Source organism: Crinia signifera, chromosome 2, assembly GCF_055691185.1.
Source record: "Crinia signifera chromosome 2, ASM5569118v1, whole genome shotgun sequence".
NCBI lineage: Eukaryota > Metazoa > Chordata > Amphibia > Anura > Myobatrachidae > Crinia > Crinia signifera.
Genome location: NC_139218.1, coordinates 393,113,556 through 393,133,368, shown reverse-complemented (window position 1 = coordinate 393,133,368; position 19,813 = coordinate 393,113,556). Strand labels below are relative to the sequence as shown.

The 19,813-nt window shown below is 44.6% G+C and overlaps 1 protein-coding gene and 1 non-coding gene across 10 annotated transcripts in view; both read right to left on the bottom strand.

Annotated features, from left to right (window-relative positions):
• Positions 1-19,813, bottom strand: part of LOC146058249 (uncharacterized) — a 105,791-nt gene that overhangs the window by 29,287 nt on the left and 56,691 nt on the right. For 8 of the 9 annotated variants that reach the window (XR_014469841.1, XR_014469840.1, XM_083170454.1 and 5 more), the window contains exons 7-11: positions 10,498-10,530; positions 9,618-9,718; positions 9,387-9,456; positions 3,299-3,399; positions 2,763-2,832 (exon numbers count right to left, since the gene is read on the bottom strand). Coding sequence is in view for 7 of the 9 variants with exons in the window: in XM_083170454.1 (XP_083026580.1) it covers positions 2,763-2,832; positions 3,299-3,399; positions 9,387-9,456; positions 9,618-9,718; positions 10,498-10,530 (375 nt within the window). In the remaining 2 variants the exon portion in view is untranslated. The remainder of the gene's footprint in view (positions 1-2,762; positions 2,833-3,298; positions 3,400-9,386; positions 9,457-9,617; positions 9,719-10,497; positions 10,531-19,813) is intronic. The other variant, XM_083170455.1, reaches the window with a different exon arrangement.
• Positions 5,272-5,390, bottom strand: LOC146060830 (5S ribosomal RNA). Its single transcript, XR_014470486.1, has one exon. It is a non-coding gene; the product is annotated as a 5S ribosomal RNA (ribosomal RNA).

The window sequence follows — 19,813 nt, the reverse complement described above, 5'->3', positions numbered from 1 at the left end:
TATGTGACAGGAGGAATATCCGGACATACGTGTTACCCGCAGCCAGTGTTACACATAGACACACGTGTGCAGAGACAGAAGGGGCCGGTGTCTGTGTATAGTAGTAATTACTATCATATGTGACAGGAGGAATATCCGGACATACGTGCAGCCAGTGTTACACATAGACACACGTGTGCAGAGACAGAAGGGGCCGGTGTCTGTGTGTAGTAGTAATTATTATCATATGTGAAAGGAGGAATATCCGGACATACGTGTTACCCGCAGCCAGTGTTACACATAGACACATGTGTGCAGAGACAGAAGGGGCCGGTGTCTGTGTGTAGTAGTAATTACTATCATATGTGACAGGAGGAATATCCGGACATACAGTACGTGTTACCCGCAGCCAGTGTTACACATAGACACACGTGTGCAGAGACAGAAGGGGCCGGTGTCTGTGTGTAGTAGTAATTACTATCATATGTGACAGGAGGAATATCCGGACATACGTGTTACCCGCAGCCAGTGTTACACAGACACACGTGTGCAGAGACAGAAGGGGCCGGTGTCTGTGTGTAGTAGTAATTACTATCATATGTGACAGGAGGAATATCCGGACATACGTGTTACCCGCAGCCAGTGTTACACATAGACACACGTGTGCAGAGACAGAAGGGGCCGGTGTCTGTGTGTAGTAGTAATTACTATCATATGTGACAGGAGGAATATCCGGACATACGTGTTACACATAGACAAACGTGTGCAGAGACAGAAGGAGCCGGTGTCTGTGTGTAGTAATTACTATCATGTGTAACAGGAGGAATATCCGGACATACGTGTTACCCGCAGCCAGTGTTACACACAGACACACGTGTGCAGAGACAGAAGGGGCCGGTGTCTGTGTGTAGTAGTAATTACTATCATATGTGACAGGAGGAATATCCGGACATACGTGTTACCCGCAGCCAGTGTTACACATAGACACACGTGTGCAGAGACAGAAGGGGCCGGTGTCTGTGTGTAGTAGTAATTACTATCATATGTGACAGGAGGAATATCCGGACATACGTGTTACCCGCAGTCAGTGTTACACGTAGACACACGTGTGCAGAGACAGAAGGGGCCGGTGTCTGTGTGTAGTAGTAATTACTATCATATGTGACAGGAGGAATATCCGGACATACGTGCAGCCAGTGTTACACATAGACACACGTGTGCAGAGACAGAAGGGGCCGGTATCTGTGTGTAGTAGTAATTACTATCATATGTGACAGGAGAAATATCTGGACATACGTGTTACCCGCAGCCAGTGTTACACATAGACACACGTGTGCAGAGACAGAAGGAGCCGGTGTCTGTGTGTAGTAGTAATTACTATCATATGTGACAGGAGGAATATCTGGACATACGTGTTACCCGCAGCCAGTGTTACACATAGACACACGTGTGCAGAGACCGAAGGGGCCGGTGTCTGTGTGTAGTAGTAATTACTATCATATGTGACAGGAGGAATATCCGGACATACGTGCAGCCAGTGTTACACATAGACACACGTGTGCAGAGACCGAAGGAGCCGGTGTCTGTGTGTAGTAGTAATTACTATCATATGTGACAGGAGGAATATCTGGACATACGTGTTACCCGCAGCCAGTGTTACACACAGACACACGTGTGCAGAGACAGAAGGGGCCGGTGTCTGTGTGTAGTAGTAATTACTATCATATGTGACAGGAGGAATATCCGGACATACGTGTTACCCGCAGCCAGTGTTACACATAGACACACGTGTGCAGAGACAGAAGGGGACGGTGTCTGTGTGTAGTAGTAATTACTATCATATGTGACAGGAGAAATATCTGGACATACGTGTTACCCGCAGCCAGTGTTACACATAGACACACGTGTGCAGAGACAGAAGGGGCCGGTGTCTGTGTGTAGTAGTAATTACTATCATATGTAACAGGAGGAATATCCGGACATACGTGTTACCCGCAGCCAGTGTTACACATAGACACACGTGTGCAGAGACAGAAGGGGCCGGTGTATGTGTAGTAGTAATGACTATCATATGTGACAGGAGGAATATCCAGACATACGTGTTACCCGCAGCCAGTGTTACACATAGACACACGTGTGCAGAGACAGAAGGGGCCGGTGTCTGTGTGTAGTAGTAATTACTATCATATGTGACAGGAGTAATATCCGGACATACGTGTTACCCGCAGCCAGTGTTACACATAGACACACGTGTGCATAGACCTCTGTGCGTATCACCTGTATGACACTACCGTCTGTACGTCAGCCTCTCTCACCTGATCTGATCTCAGCAGCATAGACCTCTGTGCATATCACCTGTATGACAGTACCGTCTGTATGTCAGTCTCTCTCACCTGATCTGATCTCAGCAGCATAGACCTCTGTGCGTATCACCTGTATGACACTACCGTCTGTACGTCAGACTCTCTCACCTGATCTGATCTCAGCAGCATAGACCTCTGTGCGTATCACCTGTATGACACTACTCTCTGTATGTCAGCCTCTCTCACCTGATCTGATCTCAGCAGCATAGACCTCTGTGCGTATCACCTGTATGACACTACTGTCTGTATGTCAGCCTCTCTCACCTGATCTGATCCCTGCAGCATAGACCTCTGTGCGTATCACCTGTATGACACTACTGTCTGTACGTCAGCCTCTCTCACCTGATCTGATCTCAGCAGCATAGACCTCTGTGCGTATCACCTGTACGACACTACCGTCTGTACGTCAGACTCTCTCACCTGATCTGATCTCAGCAGGGATGTCCTCTTCTTTGAATTGCTGGTAACACATCCCATCTCCTGGTACAGCCTGTCATACAAGAACATGTGTCACATACGTGTACCACCCACACGTTACATAGGACATGTCTATAGGGGATGCAGTTAAAATCCCGGCGGTCGGGATCCCGGCGTTCAGAATCCCGACGCCGGAATCCCGACCGCCGAAATGCCGACACTTTCTCCCTCCTGGGGTGGAGACACCCCTGGAGAGAGAACAAATGAGTGTGCCGAGCGTAGCGAGGCACCGGGCCCGCTGCGTGGCGAGCGCAGCGAGCCCGCAAGGGGGGGCGATCCACGTCCCCCCCTTGTCGGCATTTCGGCTGTCGGGATTCCGGCGTCGGGATTCTGAACGCCGGGATCCCGACCGCCGGGATTCAATACTGAATCCGTCTAAAGGACACACACAGGACGGGGACAGGGGAATAACACAATATCCTGCACTGTGAGACATGTGAGGAAGCAGAGCTGGGAGAGGTCAGACCGGGTTCCTCTACCTGATAATCCTGGCTGATCATCCTGTTCTCTTCTCCCATACACCCCGGAGTATAGAGAGGGGTCTCATATGGGTCTGCAGGATGTGTAGGATTACACCCACCTGTGGGGAAGGGGCACACACATGTATCTGTATAAATGGTAATGCAAAACTGAGATTTATGTCTTACCTGTTAAATCTCTTTCTTCGAGGACGTCAGGGGCCACAGGGATTACATTGGGTAGAGAGTGAGGTCACGACCTTTCCAGCACCAGAAAGGATAAAACTTCTGGACTGCCCAGAGACAGCCCTGGCTCCTCCCTCCTCTACCCCGCCTCCTAGGCTAGCTTACTTTCAGTTTTTTCCAAAGCCAGGCAGGAGACAAGATAGAAGGAAGAGAAACCCATACAGTAACACATTCAACCAATATATGTGTGTGTGGTTGCTCAACAGAGGAACCATAACTGTGACATGTATAAGTACCTCAACAAAGGAACTTTTAACTAAGTTCACTCAACGGAGGAACTATGAACTTCAATACCATGAAGCAGGCGCGGCAGGGAGGGATCCCTGTGGCCCCTGACGTCCTCGAAGAAAGAGATTTAACAGGTAAGACATAAATCTCAGTTTCTTCTGCGGCAGACGTCAGGGGCCAGAGGGATTACATTGGGATGTCCTAAAGCAGCCACCTAAGGGTGGGGACGCGCCTGTGCCGCGGCCAGTATATTCTGGCCGAATGCCGAGTTCTGAGAGGCAAACATAACAAACGCAAAAAAGCGTAAGAAATCGTTGGCAGACGACCAAGTTGCCGCCTTGCCAAGTTGCTCTGCCGTTGCACCACCTGTAAAAGCCCGAAACACACCCACAGATGTAGTGGAATGAGCCCGTACCCCTGCAAGAACGGGGAGTGAGGTGAACAAGGAATCCTGCTTGATAAACGACCGCAGATATCGGCTGGCAATAGTCTGCATGGTAGCAGACCAGCCCCTCTTATGAATTCTCTAGTGGATAAAGAGAGAGTCAGATGGCCAAAGTATTACAGCGTGATGTACATAGTCGTGCAAAGCACAGACCATCTCCAGTTGATTGCTGCCCAGGAGAGACCGCCGGCCTACAAAGGGCAGGGATCACTATCTCCTGGATGACTTGAAATTCAGGAACCACCTTGTGAGGTGTAAAGTAACGTTTCAAAGAATCCGTTCTATGAGAATGAAAGACTATGAAAGGCGATTGACCTAACAAAGCCTACCGGGCAGACACCCAGCAGCAACGGTCAACAGGAAAACCGTTGTCCCAGTTAGCCTGTAAAGAGCCCTAAAGGGCCCAAAGAATCAGAGAAAGATTTTATCAAACCACCATGTTTGTAACAACCAGAGGTTGGATCTGCAGGACCCCCTGCAAGAATGAGCGGAGATCATACCACAGAGCTCATAGGCTGTGGAATACAAAGGAGAGAGCTGAGCCATGTTGCTTTAAAGAAACAGGCGGAGGCCAGCCCCCACTACTTCTACCGAAAGGACAAAACCCTAGACAAACGGTAAATTCTGGGATTGAATTCAATCCCGTGGCTTTTAATTAGGTTGTCTTAACAGCCCTGTGAGCAGTTCTGGCCCCAGAGGCAGACAGATAAGAGAGACCCCTAACAGGGTTCACAGATCCGAGAACCAGATTCTCCTGGATTAAGGTGCCCCCACCTCCACTTTTAATGTACAAATTACTTTGAGGAGGAGCAAAAATGGTGAAAAGCCTACCTCCGCACGAATAGCCACTGGACTGACATAACAGAGCGTGGACTCTGTAACCTGCAGGGTCTCGAGACCTGGACACATACAGGGTGACCTGGTAAATGTGACGCAAAGCCATCAAACCACCATTGGTCCACCCCAATGGCCTACCAACCACAGGAACACCTCCGAAGGGAGGGTCCATCTGTTGGTATAGTTTTGCCAACAAGGCCGGGATCTTGCGCTCCCATTGGAAGAAGCGGGAGGCCTAAGCCTACAGCACCTGGTATTCCCAGATGGTCTCCCATCCAAGTACTAACCAGGCCTGACCCTGCTTGGCTTCCAAGATCAGACGAGATAAGGCGTGTTCAGGGTGGTGTGGCCGTAGGCTCATAGCCGGCCCACTCAGAGTGTCACCCTAGTGGTTGATAACAAACCACCCTTTTTTGCATCACCCGACTGGACCTGCACAGGGTGACCTAGAAACCAAGGTTCTACCTTGCAGAAATCCCACAGGACTGTCTTTTTCACTTAGGTTTCAAGACAGAAGCATCTTTTCCATAATAGCATTATCCAGTCTATGCCTTAAGATGTACTGTTGCGTGTATAAAACACGGATTTACCAAAAGGATCAGTTTTGGTTATAATGTATGTGTATGTAGATACATTAGAAAACAAACAAACAGGAAACTGAATGTAAGAAGCGAGAATGCTGACCTAGCACCGCTATATATATCCACTAATATACATATATATATATATATATATATATATATATATATATATATATATATACATATATATATATATATATACATATATATATATATATATATATATATATATATATATACACATATATATATATATATATATATATACACATATACACACATACACATACATATATATATTGTGTATGTACATATATATACACACATGTACATACACAAATGCCTACAAACATAAACATATGCATTCATGTACACCTATACAATAGGTCGTACAGATTAAGAGGCAACATATTGGTATATAGCATATGGTGGCGCTGAAATGAACAAGGCCGTCAACATTGGCAACCAGTAAAACTTCTACCAAAGTGAGATTGCGTCCCTGAAGGGATGCATAGTCAAGGCCATATTAGCTTTTAATTATAAAAGCTACAGCCAGTGTTACTCCGCTAACATAATTTAAAGGAGAACCATAAGAAATGACAAACCGAATTGTTTGTGGGAGAAAACGGGAGCACCCGGAGTAATCCCACGCAATTACGTGGAGAATATACATAAACTCCACCCAGTTAGGGTAATGGCGTTGTTTGAATAGAACCCATGTTATCTACAACAGCTGGTGTTCCCATGTGATCTCAAATGAGATTGGGCATATCCAGTGTGGTATGAATATAGATTGACATCAGTGCCGTGAGGTAGTAATGTTAACCATTACACAGTTCGTACTGCACCTCCACAGCTGCATCTCCCAAAAATGCTACCCCGCTGGGGTGCAAGGCTACTAGAGGCCTGGAGGAATACTAAGTCAAATTATCTCAAATGTGCCATCTGCATGTTAGATGCATGTGATCCTAATGTAAATCCGACTACATAGTCAGATCCCACACTGGATTGTATTGTGCATACACACCACAACCAGCTCTGTATGTGACAGTGCAATGTTCCAACTTCCAATGACCAGGAATACCAAAGGTTATCCTGTGGAGAAATTACATCTCAGAGTCCACCGTTGGTGACGTTTACCATAGTGCCCTGTCAGAACATGAAATAACCCCTGTATTGTGGGGACTGAATACTTATAGCCGTGCGCCTTGTCTACTTAAGAGACGGGAGCGTTGCTGATTGAGCTATTGCTCTATTAGGGTAAAACAGGCCTGGACTATGTTCCGACAGGGTTTAAAAGTTAGCAGAGGTGTCTTACACCAAGTGTCTGGACCAGAACTGTAATGGCTGCACACACTGTGATTTCTAATTGACTTGCTATGGATAACTTTGCTAACTCATGAGTTAGTAACATACAAGTCATGCTACCTGCATTAGACATTGCTGCCCTTGCCTTTGATTAATGGAGTGACCTCTGTGTCACTCTGATAGCAGGGTATAAGACTTCCTGCTGTCCTCTGTATGTGACAGTGCAATGTTACCCTCAGTATCTGTGCATTAGAGTAAGGCAGTGACCTCTGTGTCACCCTGATAGCAGGGTATAAGACTTCCTGCTGTCCTCTGTATGACCTAGCTGGCAGCAAACTGTCCCCCCATAAACTGTAATCTGAGAACACAGTATCTTTCTGGAAGAAAGCAAGAAGGGGTTTTTATTTTGTCAGCCAGCAGATACACATTGCACAATTAGAGGCTTATTGCAGAAATCTAACGATCTCTATGTCACGGAGGAAAAATACATCAGGCAAGGCAACAGGGTATATGGCCTCAGGCCTCAGATGACAATGTAAACTGAGTTATACACTTTCCACCTGACAATATATACACTACACACACACAGGGAGAGAGAGTAGGTATAGGTAACCAGAGATAGAATCACTGGATAAGAGAGACAGTATAAGGAGATGAGCTGCCACAGGCCATCAACAACACCATGGTATATAACACAGGAGTGATATGCCTAATTTACATACAGCCCAATACTGTCCCACTATGCTCTAAACCCCACTGTCTGAACACAGAACCTGGGGGAGCAGCTGCATTCAATATGCAGTTAACCAGGACAAGCTTGAGCACAGCCCTGGCATTAGCAGTCAGGAGCCTCCAGCAGCGTGCAATGGCGGCAAGTATGTTAAAATGACCGCCAGAACCGCCTGATAGCTGGGAAAGTACCATGGACTCCGTCCTTACAATGGCGTCCCTTTTTGAAAGGGTAGCCGCGCCATCAGGCTATACTCATATGCCCAGGCTGGCCGATGGTACTTGGGCCAGCCTTGCAATGTGTGCAGGACACCAATATAGGAGTCCCTATGTCACTATCGCTGTCCTCTGACATTGTACAAGAGGCAGCTAAACTGGTACAGCTAACACCTATACTTCTGACATGCAGTGATGGTGTTAACACAGTTATGAGACACAGCACAATGCATATAATAATAAAAGTGGCACTGAGCTCCGCAAAGCACATAGGCCGGCAGGAGCATAAAGTACTGTACCCTGTGCTCCAGTAGGAGAGGTACAGGTGGGATTTGCCCATATGGCCCGGCAGTGAAGAGATGGAACTCCAGACTGGCAGAGAGCTCTCTGTGTCCTTCTTACACGTGCAGCAGGCAGGCAGGAAGAGATCAGGGCTGGAAACCACGTGGGTACATCCTAGCTCCTGTCTCCGGGAGAGGGGCTGTGTGAGGAGAGGCTCCCTTCCCCCTACTAGCAAATGGCCACCGGGATTTCATGACTCATGCGGCGTCGGTAAAATGGCGGGGATCCGGCGCTTGCCGGGCGGCCCCGCATACCGACGCCGCTGCCCACACTCAAAGTCTCCCTGGTGGTCCAGCGGGTCAGGGTGCACACCTAGTGAAAGGAGGCGTTCTGGCCGCTTGCTAGTGCAGCCCGGCGATCCCCCCCACCGGGCTGCTCAGCCGCTATAACTGCGTGCGCATTCGCACTCCCAGCGGGGAGCGCGTTACCTGAAAGCGGTTGTCACCGCTGATGTCCCGGTCCCCGTCGCGGCTGTGCTCTGCAGTGCTTCAGAGCCAGCCGAACACCTCCGCTTGTGGGAGCCACGTGGGTGGTGTTGGGCTGCCGGGTCCCGGGTGATGGAGCGCAGTGCAGGGATCTAACAGACCCCCAGCGCTGCTGCTCTGTCACTGACTCCAGTCAGTGTAAAAATAAGAATAAAAAAAAAAAATTAAAAACGAAGTTTAAGCTGCTTTAACAGCAGCCCTTTCAAAATGCGTGTTGGCTCCTGCCAGCACAATCAAAACTGAAAGTAAGCTAGCCTAGGAGGCGGGGTAGAGGAGGGAGGAGCCAGGGCTGTCTCTGGGCAGTCCAGAAGTTTTATCCTTTCTGGTGCTGGAAAGGTCGTGACCTCACTCTCTACCCAATGTAATCCCTCTGGCCCCTGACGTCTGCCGCAGAAGAAAGAAGAACTCAGCCGACACAAACACATTATAGTGACGGATATGGCGGAGTAACATAGAACCAAAGTCATGCAAATAAAAACCACCGTATCCCGACTCCCGGCTAATGGTCCGTTCTCCTGCAGCGCCGCAGTCACCACCGACCGGGAAACACAGACTGTTACACTTACTGTGATGGGACCAGGGATCGGTCAGGGATGACATATTCGTAATGTAACATATACCCCACATTCCCAGTAATATACATATCCCCCCATACAGCAATACTGTACCCCCACAGCGTCTGTGTATCTCACCTGGGCTGATCTCAGCAGGAACGGCCTCTTCCTTACACTGCTGGTGATAGATCACGGGTCCCGGCTCAGCCTGTCATACAAGGACATGTGTCACATACGTGTCCCACCCACACGTTACACAGGACATCACTATAGGACTCACACACAGGGCGGGGACATGGGAATAACACAATATCCTGCACTGTGAGAAGCCGATGTACAAGGAGGAGAGGTCAGAGCAGGTTCCTCTACCTGATATTCCTCTGTCACTGTCCTGTTCTCTTCCTCTATACAGCCCGGAGAGTACAGAGGGGTCTCACAGGGGTCTGCGGGATTTCTAGCGCTGCGCCCACCTGCGGGGAATGGGTACAGAGCATTACATTACAGTAGGTATAGTTATTCTATATACAGCCTGGAGAGTACAGAGGGGTCTCACAGGGGTCTGTGGGATTTCTAGCGCTGCGCCCACCTGCGGGGAATGGGTACAGAGCATTACATTACAGTAGGTATAGTTATTCTATATACAGCCCGGAGAGTACAGAGGGGTCTCACAGGGGTCTGCGGGATTTCTAGCGCTGCGCCCACTTGCGGGGAATGGCTACAGAGCATTACATTACAGTAGGTATAGTTATTCTATATACAGCCCGGAGAGTACAGAGGGGTCTCACAGGGGTCTGCGGGATTTCTAGCACTGCACCCACCTGCGGGGAATGGGTACAGTGCATTATATTACAGTAGGTATAGTTATTCTATGTACAGCCCGGAGAGTACAGAGGGGTCTCACAGGGGTCTGCAGGATTACTAGCGCTGCGCCCACCTGCGGGGAATGGGTACAGAGCATTACATTAAAGTAGGTATAGTTATTCTATGTACAGCCCGGAGAGTACAGAGGGGTCTCACAGGGGTCTGCGGGATTTCTAGCGCTGCGCCCACCTGCGGGGAATGGGTACAGAGCATTACATTACAGTAGGTATAGTTATTCTATATACAGCCCGGAGAGTACAGAGGGGTCTCACAGGGGTCTGCGGGATTTCTAGCGCTGCGCCCACCTGCAGGGAATGGGTACAGAGCATTACATTACAGTAGGTATAGTTATTCTATATACAGCCCGGAGAGTACAGAGGGGTCTCACAGGGGTCTGCTGGATTTCTAGCGCTGCGCCCACCTGCGGGGAATGGGTACAGAGCATTACATTACAGTAGGTATAGTTATTCTATGTACAGCCCGGAGAGTACAGAGGGGTCTCACAGGGGTCTGCGGGATTTCTAGCGCTGCGCCCACCTGCGGGGAATGGGTACAGAGCATTACATTACAGTAGGTATAGTTATTCTATATACAGCCCGGAGATATACAGAGGGGTCTCACAGGGGTCTGCGGGATTTCTAGCGCTGCGCCCACCTGCGGGGAATGGGTACAGAGCATTACATTACAGTAGGTATAGTTATTCTATGTACAGCCCGGAGAGTACAGAGGGGTCTCACAGGGGTCTGCAGGATTTCTAGCGCTGCGCCCACCTGCGGGGAATGGGTACAGAGCATTACATTACAGCAGGTATAGTTATTCTATGTACAGCCCGGAGAGTACAGAGGGGTCTGCGGGATTTCTAGCGCTGCGCCCACCTGTCGGGAATGGGTACAGAGCATTACATTACAGTAGGTATAGTTATTCTATGTACAGGCCGGAGAGTACAGAGGGGTCTCACAGGGGTCTGCGGGATTTCTAGTGCTGCGCCCACCTGCGGGGAATGGGTACAGAGCATTACATTACAGTAGGTATAGTTATTCTATGTACAGCCCGGAGAGTACAGAGGGGTCTCACAGGGGTCTGCAGGATTTCTAGCGCTGCGCCCACCTGCGGGGAATGGGTACAGAGCATTACATTACAGCAGGTATAGTTATTCTATGTACAGCCCGGAGAGTACAGAGGGGTCTGCGGGATTTCTAGCGCTGCGCCCACCTGTCGGGAATGGGTACAGAGCATTACATTACAGTAGGTATAGTTATTCTATATACAACCCGGAGAGTACAGAGGGGTCTCACAGGGGTCTGCGGGATTTCTAGCGCTGCGCCCACCTGCGGGGAATGGGAACAGAGCATTACATTACAGTAGGTATAGTTATTCTATATACAGCCCGGAGAGTACAGAGGGGTCTCACAGGGGTCTGCGGGATTTCTAGCGCTGCGCCCACCTGCGGGGAATGGGTACAGAGCATTACATTACAGTAGGTATAGTTATTCTATGTACAGCCCGGAGAGTACAGAGGGGTCTCACAGGGGTCTGCAGGATTTCTAGCGCTGCGCCCACCTGCAGGGAATAGGTACAGAGCATTAGATTACAGTAGGTATAGTTATTCTATATACAGCCCTGAGAGTACAGAGGGGTCTCACAGGGGTCTGCGGGATTTCTAGCGCTGCGCCCACCTGCGGGGAATGGGTACAGAGCATTACATTACAGTAGGTATAGTTATTCTATGTACAGCCCGGAGAGTACAGAGGGGTCTCACAGGAGTCTGCGGGATTTCTAGCACTGCGCCCACCTGCGGGGAATGGGTACAGAGCATTACATTACAGTAGGTATAGCGATGTGGGGAGGGGAGGACTTCCCTACTGAGTAATGAGGAGACCACCGCCTGCCAACATAAATACAGAGGAGAAGGACCTCTTACTACAGGTGGGAAAAGCGGCCAGCTTAGGGGACATTATTATTATGGGCAACTTAACTACTCAGAAATAAATTGGAAGGATATGTCAAGTAGTACCGCTAAGGGAAATGTTTTATTGGATGCCCTTAATGACCACTATTTATATCAATTTATTGAAAGTCCAACCAGAAATAACAATATCCTGGATTACTTGATAAGCAACAACGGGGACATTCTTACTAACATAACCATAAGGGAGACATTGGGGAACAGTGATCACAATATGATCACAATTGATTTAAAATTTAACAAAGATAATTATATTGGAGCAATTAGGTCCTTAAATTTCAGAATCCAAACTATGGTAAATTTGAGGAGTCATTAAAGGATATAAACTGGATGGAATTATTTAGAGGTATGGATACTACTAAAAGGTGGCAAACTTGAAAAGAAATACTGCTGGAGGGCACTGATACATTTATTCCTAGGGTAAATAAAAGAACAAATGTCAGAAGGAAACCTACTGTATGTGTCTTAACAGCAAAGTCAGATTTGAAATAGCTAAAAACAGGAGGGCATTCAAAGCGTTTATAAACAAGATGGGACACAAAAATCATTTTCCTCATATAAAGAATGTAATAAAAAAAGTAAAAATACAATCAAGATGGCTAAATTAGAGACTGAATGTAAAATAGCCACATATAGTAAATCTAATCCCCCAAAAATCTACAGTTATATAAACGGGAAACAGTTAAGTAAGGAAAATATTGACCCACTAAAAAATAAGCAGGGTACCCTGGTAATAGAAGGAAAAGAGAAAGCGGAAATATTCACTGAATTTTTTGCTTCGGTATTTACAAGGGAAGAACCTTCAGAAGATCTCCCACAGATTAAATGCTCAGATCATTGCTCTCAAACTGTATGTTTGAGTGAGGAAATAGTCCACAATAGATTACAGAACCTAAAAAGTAACAAATCTCCTGGCCCGGATGAAATACACCCTAGAATAATAAAATAATTGAGTTCTGTCATAGCACCACCATTATATATGAACCCTATAGCCCCCACGGTTCTGTGCCGCGCTCCTACAGCCGCCTCTTCAAACCAAAGTTCCCGCACCAACACTTTGCCCACACCCTTAGAGCCACCTCTATACCCCACGGATCCACCAGCTACAAATGACGGAAGGGCAGAAATTTAGTTTGGTTTTTATAAATAAATCTATAAACACTATAATCTGTACGTACAACCTTATTACCTGCCTGACACTATAATCTGTATGTACAACCTTATTACCTGCCCGACACTAAAATCTGTATGTACAACCTTATTACCTGCCCTGACACTATAATCTGTACGTACAACCTTATTACCTGCCTGACACTATAATCTGTACGTACAACCTTATTACCTACCCTGACACTATAATCTGTACGTACAACCTTATTACCTGCCTGACACTATAATCTGTATGTACAACCTTATTACCTGCCTGACACTATAATCTGTATGTACAACCTTATTACCTGCCCTGACACTATAATCTGTACGTACAACCTTATTACCTGCCTGACACTATAATCTGTATGTACAACCTCATTACCTGCCCTGACACTATAATCTGTATGTACAACTTTATTACCTGCCTGACACTATAATCTGTACGTACAACCTTATTACCTGCCTGACACTATAATCTGTACGTACAACCTTATTACCTGCTCTGACACTATAATCTGTATGTACAACCTTATTACCTGCCCTGACACTATAATCTGTATGTACAACCTTATTACCTGCCTGACACTATAATCTGTACGTAAAACCTTATTACCTGCTCTGACACTATAATCTGTACGTACAACGTTATTAACTGCCTGACACTATAATCTGTATGTACAACCTTATTACCTGCCTGACACTATAATCTGTATGTACAACCTTATTACCTGCCTGACACTATAATCTGTATTACCTGCCTGACACTATAATCTGTATGTACAACCTTATTACCTGCTCTGACACTATAATCTGTATGTACAACCTCATTACCTGCCTGACACTATAATCTGTACGTACAACCTTATTTCCTGCCTGACACTATAATCTGTACGTACAACCTTATTTCCTGCCTGACACTATAATCTGTATGTACAACCTTATTACCTGCCCTGACACTATAATCTGTACGTACAACCTTATTACCTGCCTGACACTATAATCTGTACGTACAACCTTATTACCTGCCCTGACACTATAATCTGTACGTACAACCTTATTACCTGCTCTGACACTATAATCTGTACGTACAACCTTATTTCCTGCCTGACACTATAATCTGTACGTACAACCTTATTACCTGCTCTGACACTATAATCTGTATGTACAACCTTATTACCTGCCTGACACTATAATCTGTACGTACAACCTTATTACCTGCCTAACACTATAATCTGTACGTACAACCTTATTACCTGCCTGACACTATAATCTGTACGTACAACCTTATTACCTGCCCTGACACTATAATCTGTACGTACAACCTTATTACCTGCCTGACACTATAATCTGTACGTACAACCTTATTACCTGCCTGACACTATAATCTGTATGTACAACCTTATTACCTGCCTGACACTATAATTTGTATGTACAACCTTATTACCTGCCTGACACTATAATCTGTACGTACAACCTTATTACCTGCCTGACACTAAAAACTGTATGTACAACCTTATTACCTGCTCTGACACTATAATCTGTATGTACAACCTTATTACCTGCCTGACACTATAATCTGTATGTACAACCTCATTACCTGCCCTGACACTATAATCTGTACATACAACCTTATTACCTGCTCTGACACTATAATCTGTACGTACAACTTTATTACCTGCCTGACGCTATAATTTCTACATACAACCTTATTACCTGCCCTGACACTATAATCTGTATGTACAACCTTATTACCTGCCTGACACTATAATCTGTATTACCTGCCTGACACTATAATCTGTATGTACAACCTTATTACCTGCCCTGACACTATAATCTCTACATACAACCTTATTACCTGCCTGACACTATAATCTGTATGTACAACCTTATTACCTGCTCTGAGACTATAATCTGTACGTACAACCTTATTACCTGCCTGACACTATAATCTGTACGTACAACCTTATTACCTGCCCTGACACTATAATCTGTACGTACAACCTTATTACCTGCCTGACGCTATAATCTGTATGTACAACCTTATTACCTGCTCTGACACTATAATCTGTATGTACAACCTCATTACCTGCCCTGACACTATAATCTGTATGTACAACTTTATTACCTGCCTGACACTATAATCTGTACGTACAACCTTATTACCTGCATGACACTATAATCTGTACGTACAACTTTATTACCTGCCTGACACTATAATCTGTACGTACAACCTTATTACCTGCCTGACACTATAATCTGTATGTACAACCTTATTACCTGCCTGTCACTATAATCTGTATGTACAACCTTATTACCTGCCTGACACTATAATCTGTATTACCTGCCTGACACTATAATCTGTATGTACAACCTTATTACCTGCTCTGACACTATAATCTGTATGTACAACCTCATTACTTGCCCTGACACTATAATCTGTATGTACAACTTTATTACCTGCCTGACACTATAATCTGTACGTACAACCTTATTACCTGCCTGACACTATAATCTGTACGTACAACCTTATTACCTGCTCTGACACTATAATCTGTATGTACAACCTTATTACCTGCCTGACACTATAATCTGTATGTACAACCTCATTACCTGCCCTGACACTATAATCTGTATGTACAACTTTATTACCTGCCTGACACTATAATCTGTACGTACAACCTTATTACCTGCATGACACTATAATCTGTACGTACAACTTTATTACCTGCCTGACACTATAATCTGTACGTACAACCTTATTACCTGCCTGACACTATAATCTGTATGTACAACTTTATTACCTGCCTGACACTATAATCTGTACGTACAACCTTATTACCTGCCTGACACTATAATCTGTATGTACAACCTTATTACCTGCCTGTCACTATAATCTGTATGTACAACCTTATTACCTGCCTGACACTATAATCTGTATTACCTGCCTGACACTATAATCTGTATGTACAACCTTATTACCTGCTCTGACACTATAATCTGTATGTACAACCTCATTACTTGCCCTGACACTATAATCTGTATGTACAACTTTATTACCTGCCTGACACTATAATCTGTACGTACAACCTTATTACCTGCCTGACACTATAATCTGTACGTACAACCTTATTACATGCCCTGACACTATAATCTGTACGTACAACCTTATTACCTGCCTGACACTATAATCTGTACGTACAACCTTATTACCTGCCTGACACTATAATCTGTACGTACAACTTTATTACCTGCCTGACACTATAATCTGTACGTACAACCTTATTACCTGCCCTGACACTATAATCTGTACGTACAACCTTATTACCTGCCTGACACTTTAATCTGTATGTACAACCTTATTACCTGCCTGTCACCATAATCTGTACGTACAACCTTATTACCTGCCCTGACACTATAATCTGTACGTACAACCTTATTACCTGCCCTGACACTATAATCTGTACGTACAACCTTATTACCTGCCCTGACACTATAATCTGTACGTACAACCTTATTACCTGCCTGACACTATAATCTGTATGTACAACCTTATTACCTGCCTGACACTATAATCTGTACGTACAACCTTATTACCTGCCCTGACACTATAATCTGTACGTACAACCTTATTACCTGCCTGACACTATAATCTGTATGTACAACCTTATTACCTGCCTGACACTATAATCTGTATGTACAACCTTATTACCTGCCCTGACACTATAATCTGTACGTACAACCTTATTACCTGCCTGACACTATAATCTGTATGTACAACCTCATTACCTGCCCTGACACTATAATCTGTATGTACAACTTTATTACCTGCCTGACACTATAATCTGTACGTACAACCTTATTACCTGCCTGACACTATAATCTGTACGTACAACCTTATTACCTGCTCTGACACTATAATCTGTATGTACAACCTTATTACCTGCCCTGACACTATAATCTGTATGTACAACCTTATTACCTGCCTGACACTATAATCTGTACGTAAAACCTTATTACCTGCTCTGACACTATAATCTGTACGTACAACGTTATTAACTGCCTGACACTATAATCTGTATGTACAACCTTATTACCTGCCTGACACTATAATCTGTATGTACAACCTTATTACCTGCCTGACACTATAATCTGTATTACCTGCCTGACACTATAATCTGTATGTACAACCTTATTACCTGCTCTGACACTATAATCTGTATGTACAACCTCATTACCTGCCTGACACTATAATCTGTACGTACAACCTTATTTCCTGCCTGACACTATAATCTGTACGTACAACCTTATTTCCTGCCTGACACTAGAATCTGTACGTACAACCTTATTACCTGCTCTGACACTATAATCTGTATGTACAACCTTATTACCTGCCTGACACTATAATCTGTATGTACAACCTAATTACCTGCCTGACACTATAATCTGTACGTACAACCTTATTACCTGCCTGACACTATAATCTGTATGTACAACCTTATTACCTGCCCTGACACTATAATCTGTACGTACAACCTTATTACCTGCCTGACACTATAATCTGTACGTACAACCTTATTACCTGCCCTGACACTATAATCTGTACGTACAACCTTATTACCTGCTCTGACACTATAATCTGTATGTACAACCTTATTACCTGCCTGACACTATAATCTGTACGTACAACCTTATTACCTGCCTAACACTATAATCTGTACGTACAACCTTATTACCTGCCTGACACTATAATCTGTACGTACAACCTTATTACCTGCCCTGACACTATAATCTGTACGTACAACCTTATTACCTGCCTGACACTATAATCTGTACGTACAACCTTATTACCTGCCTGACACTATAATCTGTATGTACAACCTTATTACCTGCCTGACACTATAATTTGTATGTACAACCTTATTACCTGCCTGACACTAAAAACTGTATGTACAACCTTATTACCTGCTCTGACACTATAATCTGTATGTACAACCTTATTACCTGCCTGACACTATAATCTGTATGTACAACCTCATTACCTGCCCTGACACTATAATCTGTACATACAACCTTATTACCTGCTCTGACACTATAATCTGTACGTACAACTTTATTACCTGCCTGACGCTATAATTTCTACATACAACCTTATTACCTGCCCTGACACTATAATCTGTATGTACAACCTTATTACCTGCCTGACACTATAATCTGTATTACCTGCCTGACACTATAATCTGTATGTACAACCTTATTACCTGCCCTGACACTATAATCTCTACATACAACCTTATTACCTGCCTGACACTATAATCTGTATGTACAACCTTATTACCTGCTCTGAGACTATAATCTGTACGTACAACCTTATTACCTGCCTGACACTATAATCTGTACGTACAACCTTATTACCTGACACTATAATCTGTACGTACAACCTTATTACCTGCCTGACGCTATAATCTGTATGTACAACCTTATTACCTGCTCTGACACTATAATCTGTATGTACAACCTCATTACCTGCCCTGACACTATAATCTGTATGTACAACTTTATTACCTGCCTGACACTATAATCTGTACGTACAACCTTATTACCTGCATGACACTATAATCTGTACGTACAACTTTATTACCTGCCTGACACTATAATCTGTACGTACAACCTTATTACCTGCCTGACACTATAATCTGTATGTACAACCTTATTACCTGCCTGTCACTATAATCTGTATGTACAACCTTATTACCTGCCTGACACTATAATCTGTATTACCTGCCTGACACTATAATCTGTATGTACAACCTTATTACCTGCTCTGACACTATAATCTGTATGTACAACCTCATTACTTGCCCTGACACTATAATCTGTATGTACAACTTTATTACCTGCCTGACACTATAATCTGTACGTACAACCTTATTACCTGCCTGACACTATAATCTGTACGTACAACCTTATTACCTGCTCTGACACTATAATCTGTATGTACAACCTTATTACCTGCCTGACACTATAATCTGTATGTACAACCTCATTACCTGCCCTGACACTATAATCTGTATGTACAACTTTATTACCTGCCTGACACTATAATCTGTACGTACAACCTTATTACCTGCATGACACTATAATCTGTACGTACAACTTTATTACCTGCCTGACACTATAATCTGTACGTACAACCTTATTACCTGCCTGACACTATAATCTGTATGTACAACCTTATTACCTGCCTGTCACTATAATCTGTATGTACAACCTTATTACCTGCCTGACACTATAATCTGTATTACCTGCCTGACACTATAATCTGTATGTACAACCTTATTACCTGCTCTGACACTATAATCTGTATGTACAACCTCATTACTTGCCCTGACACTATAATCTGTATGTACAACTTTATTACCTGCCTGACACTATAATCTGTACGTACAACCTTATTACCTGCCTGACACTATAATCTGTACGTACAACCTTATTACATGCCCTGACACTATAATCTGTACGTACAACCTTATTACCTGCCTGACACTATAATCTGTACGTACAACCTTATTACCTGCCTGACACTATA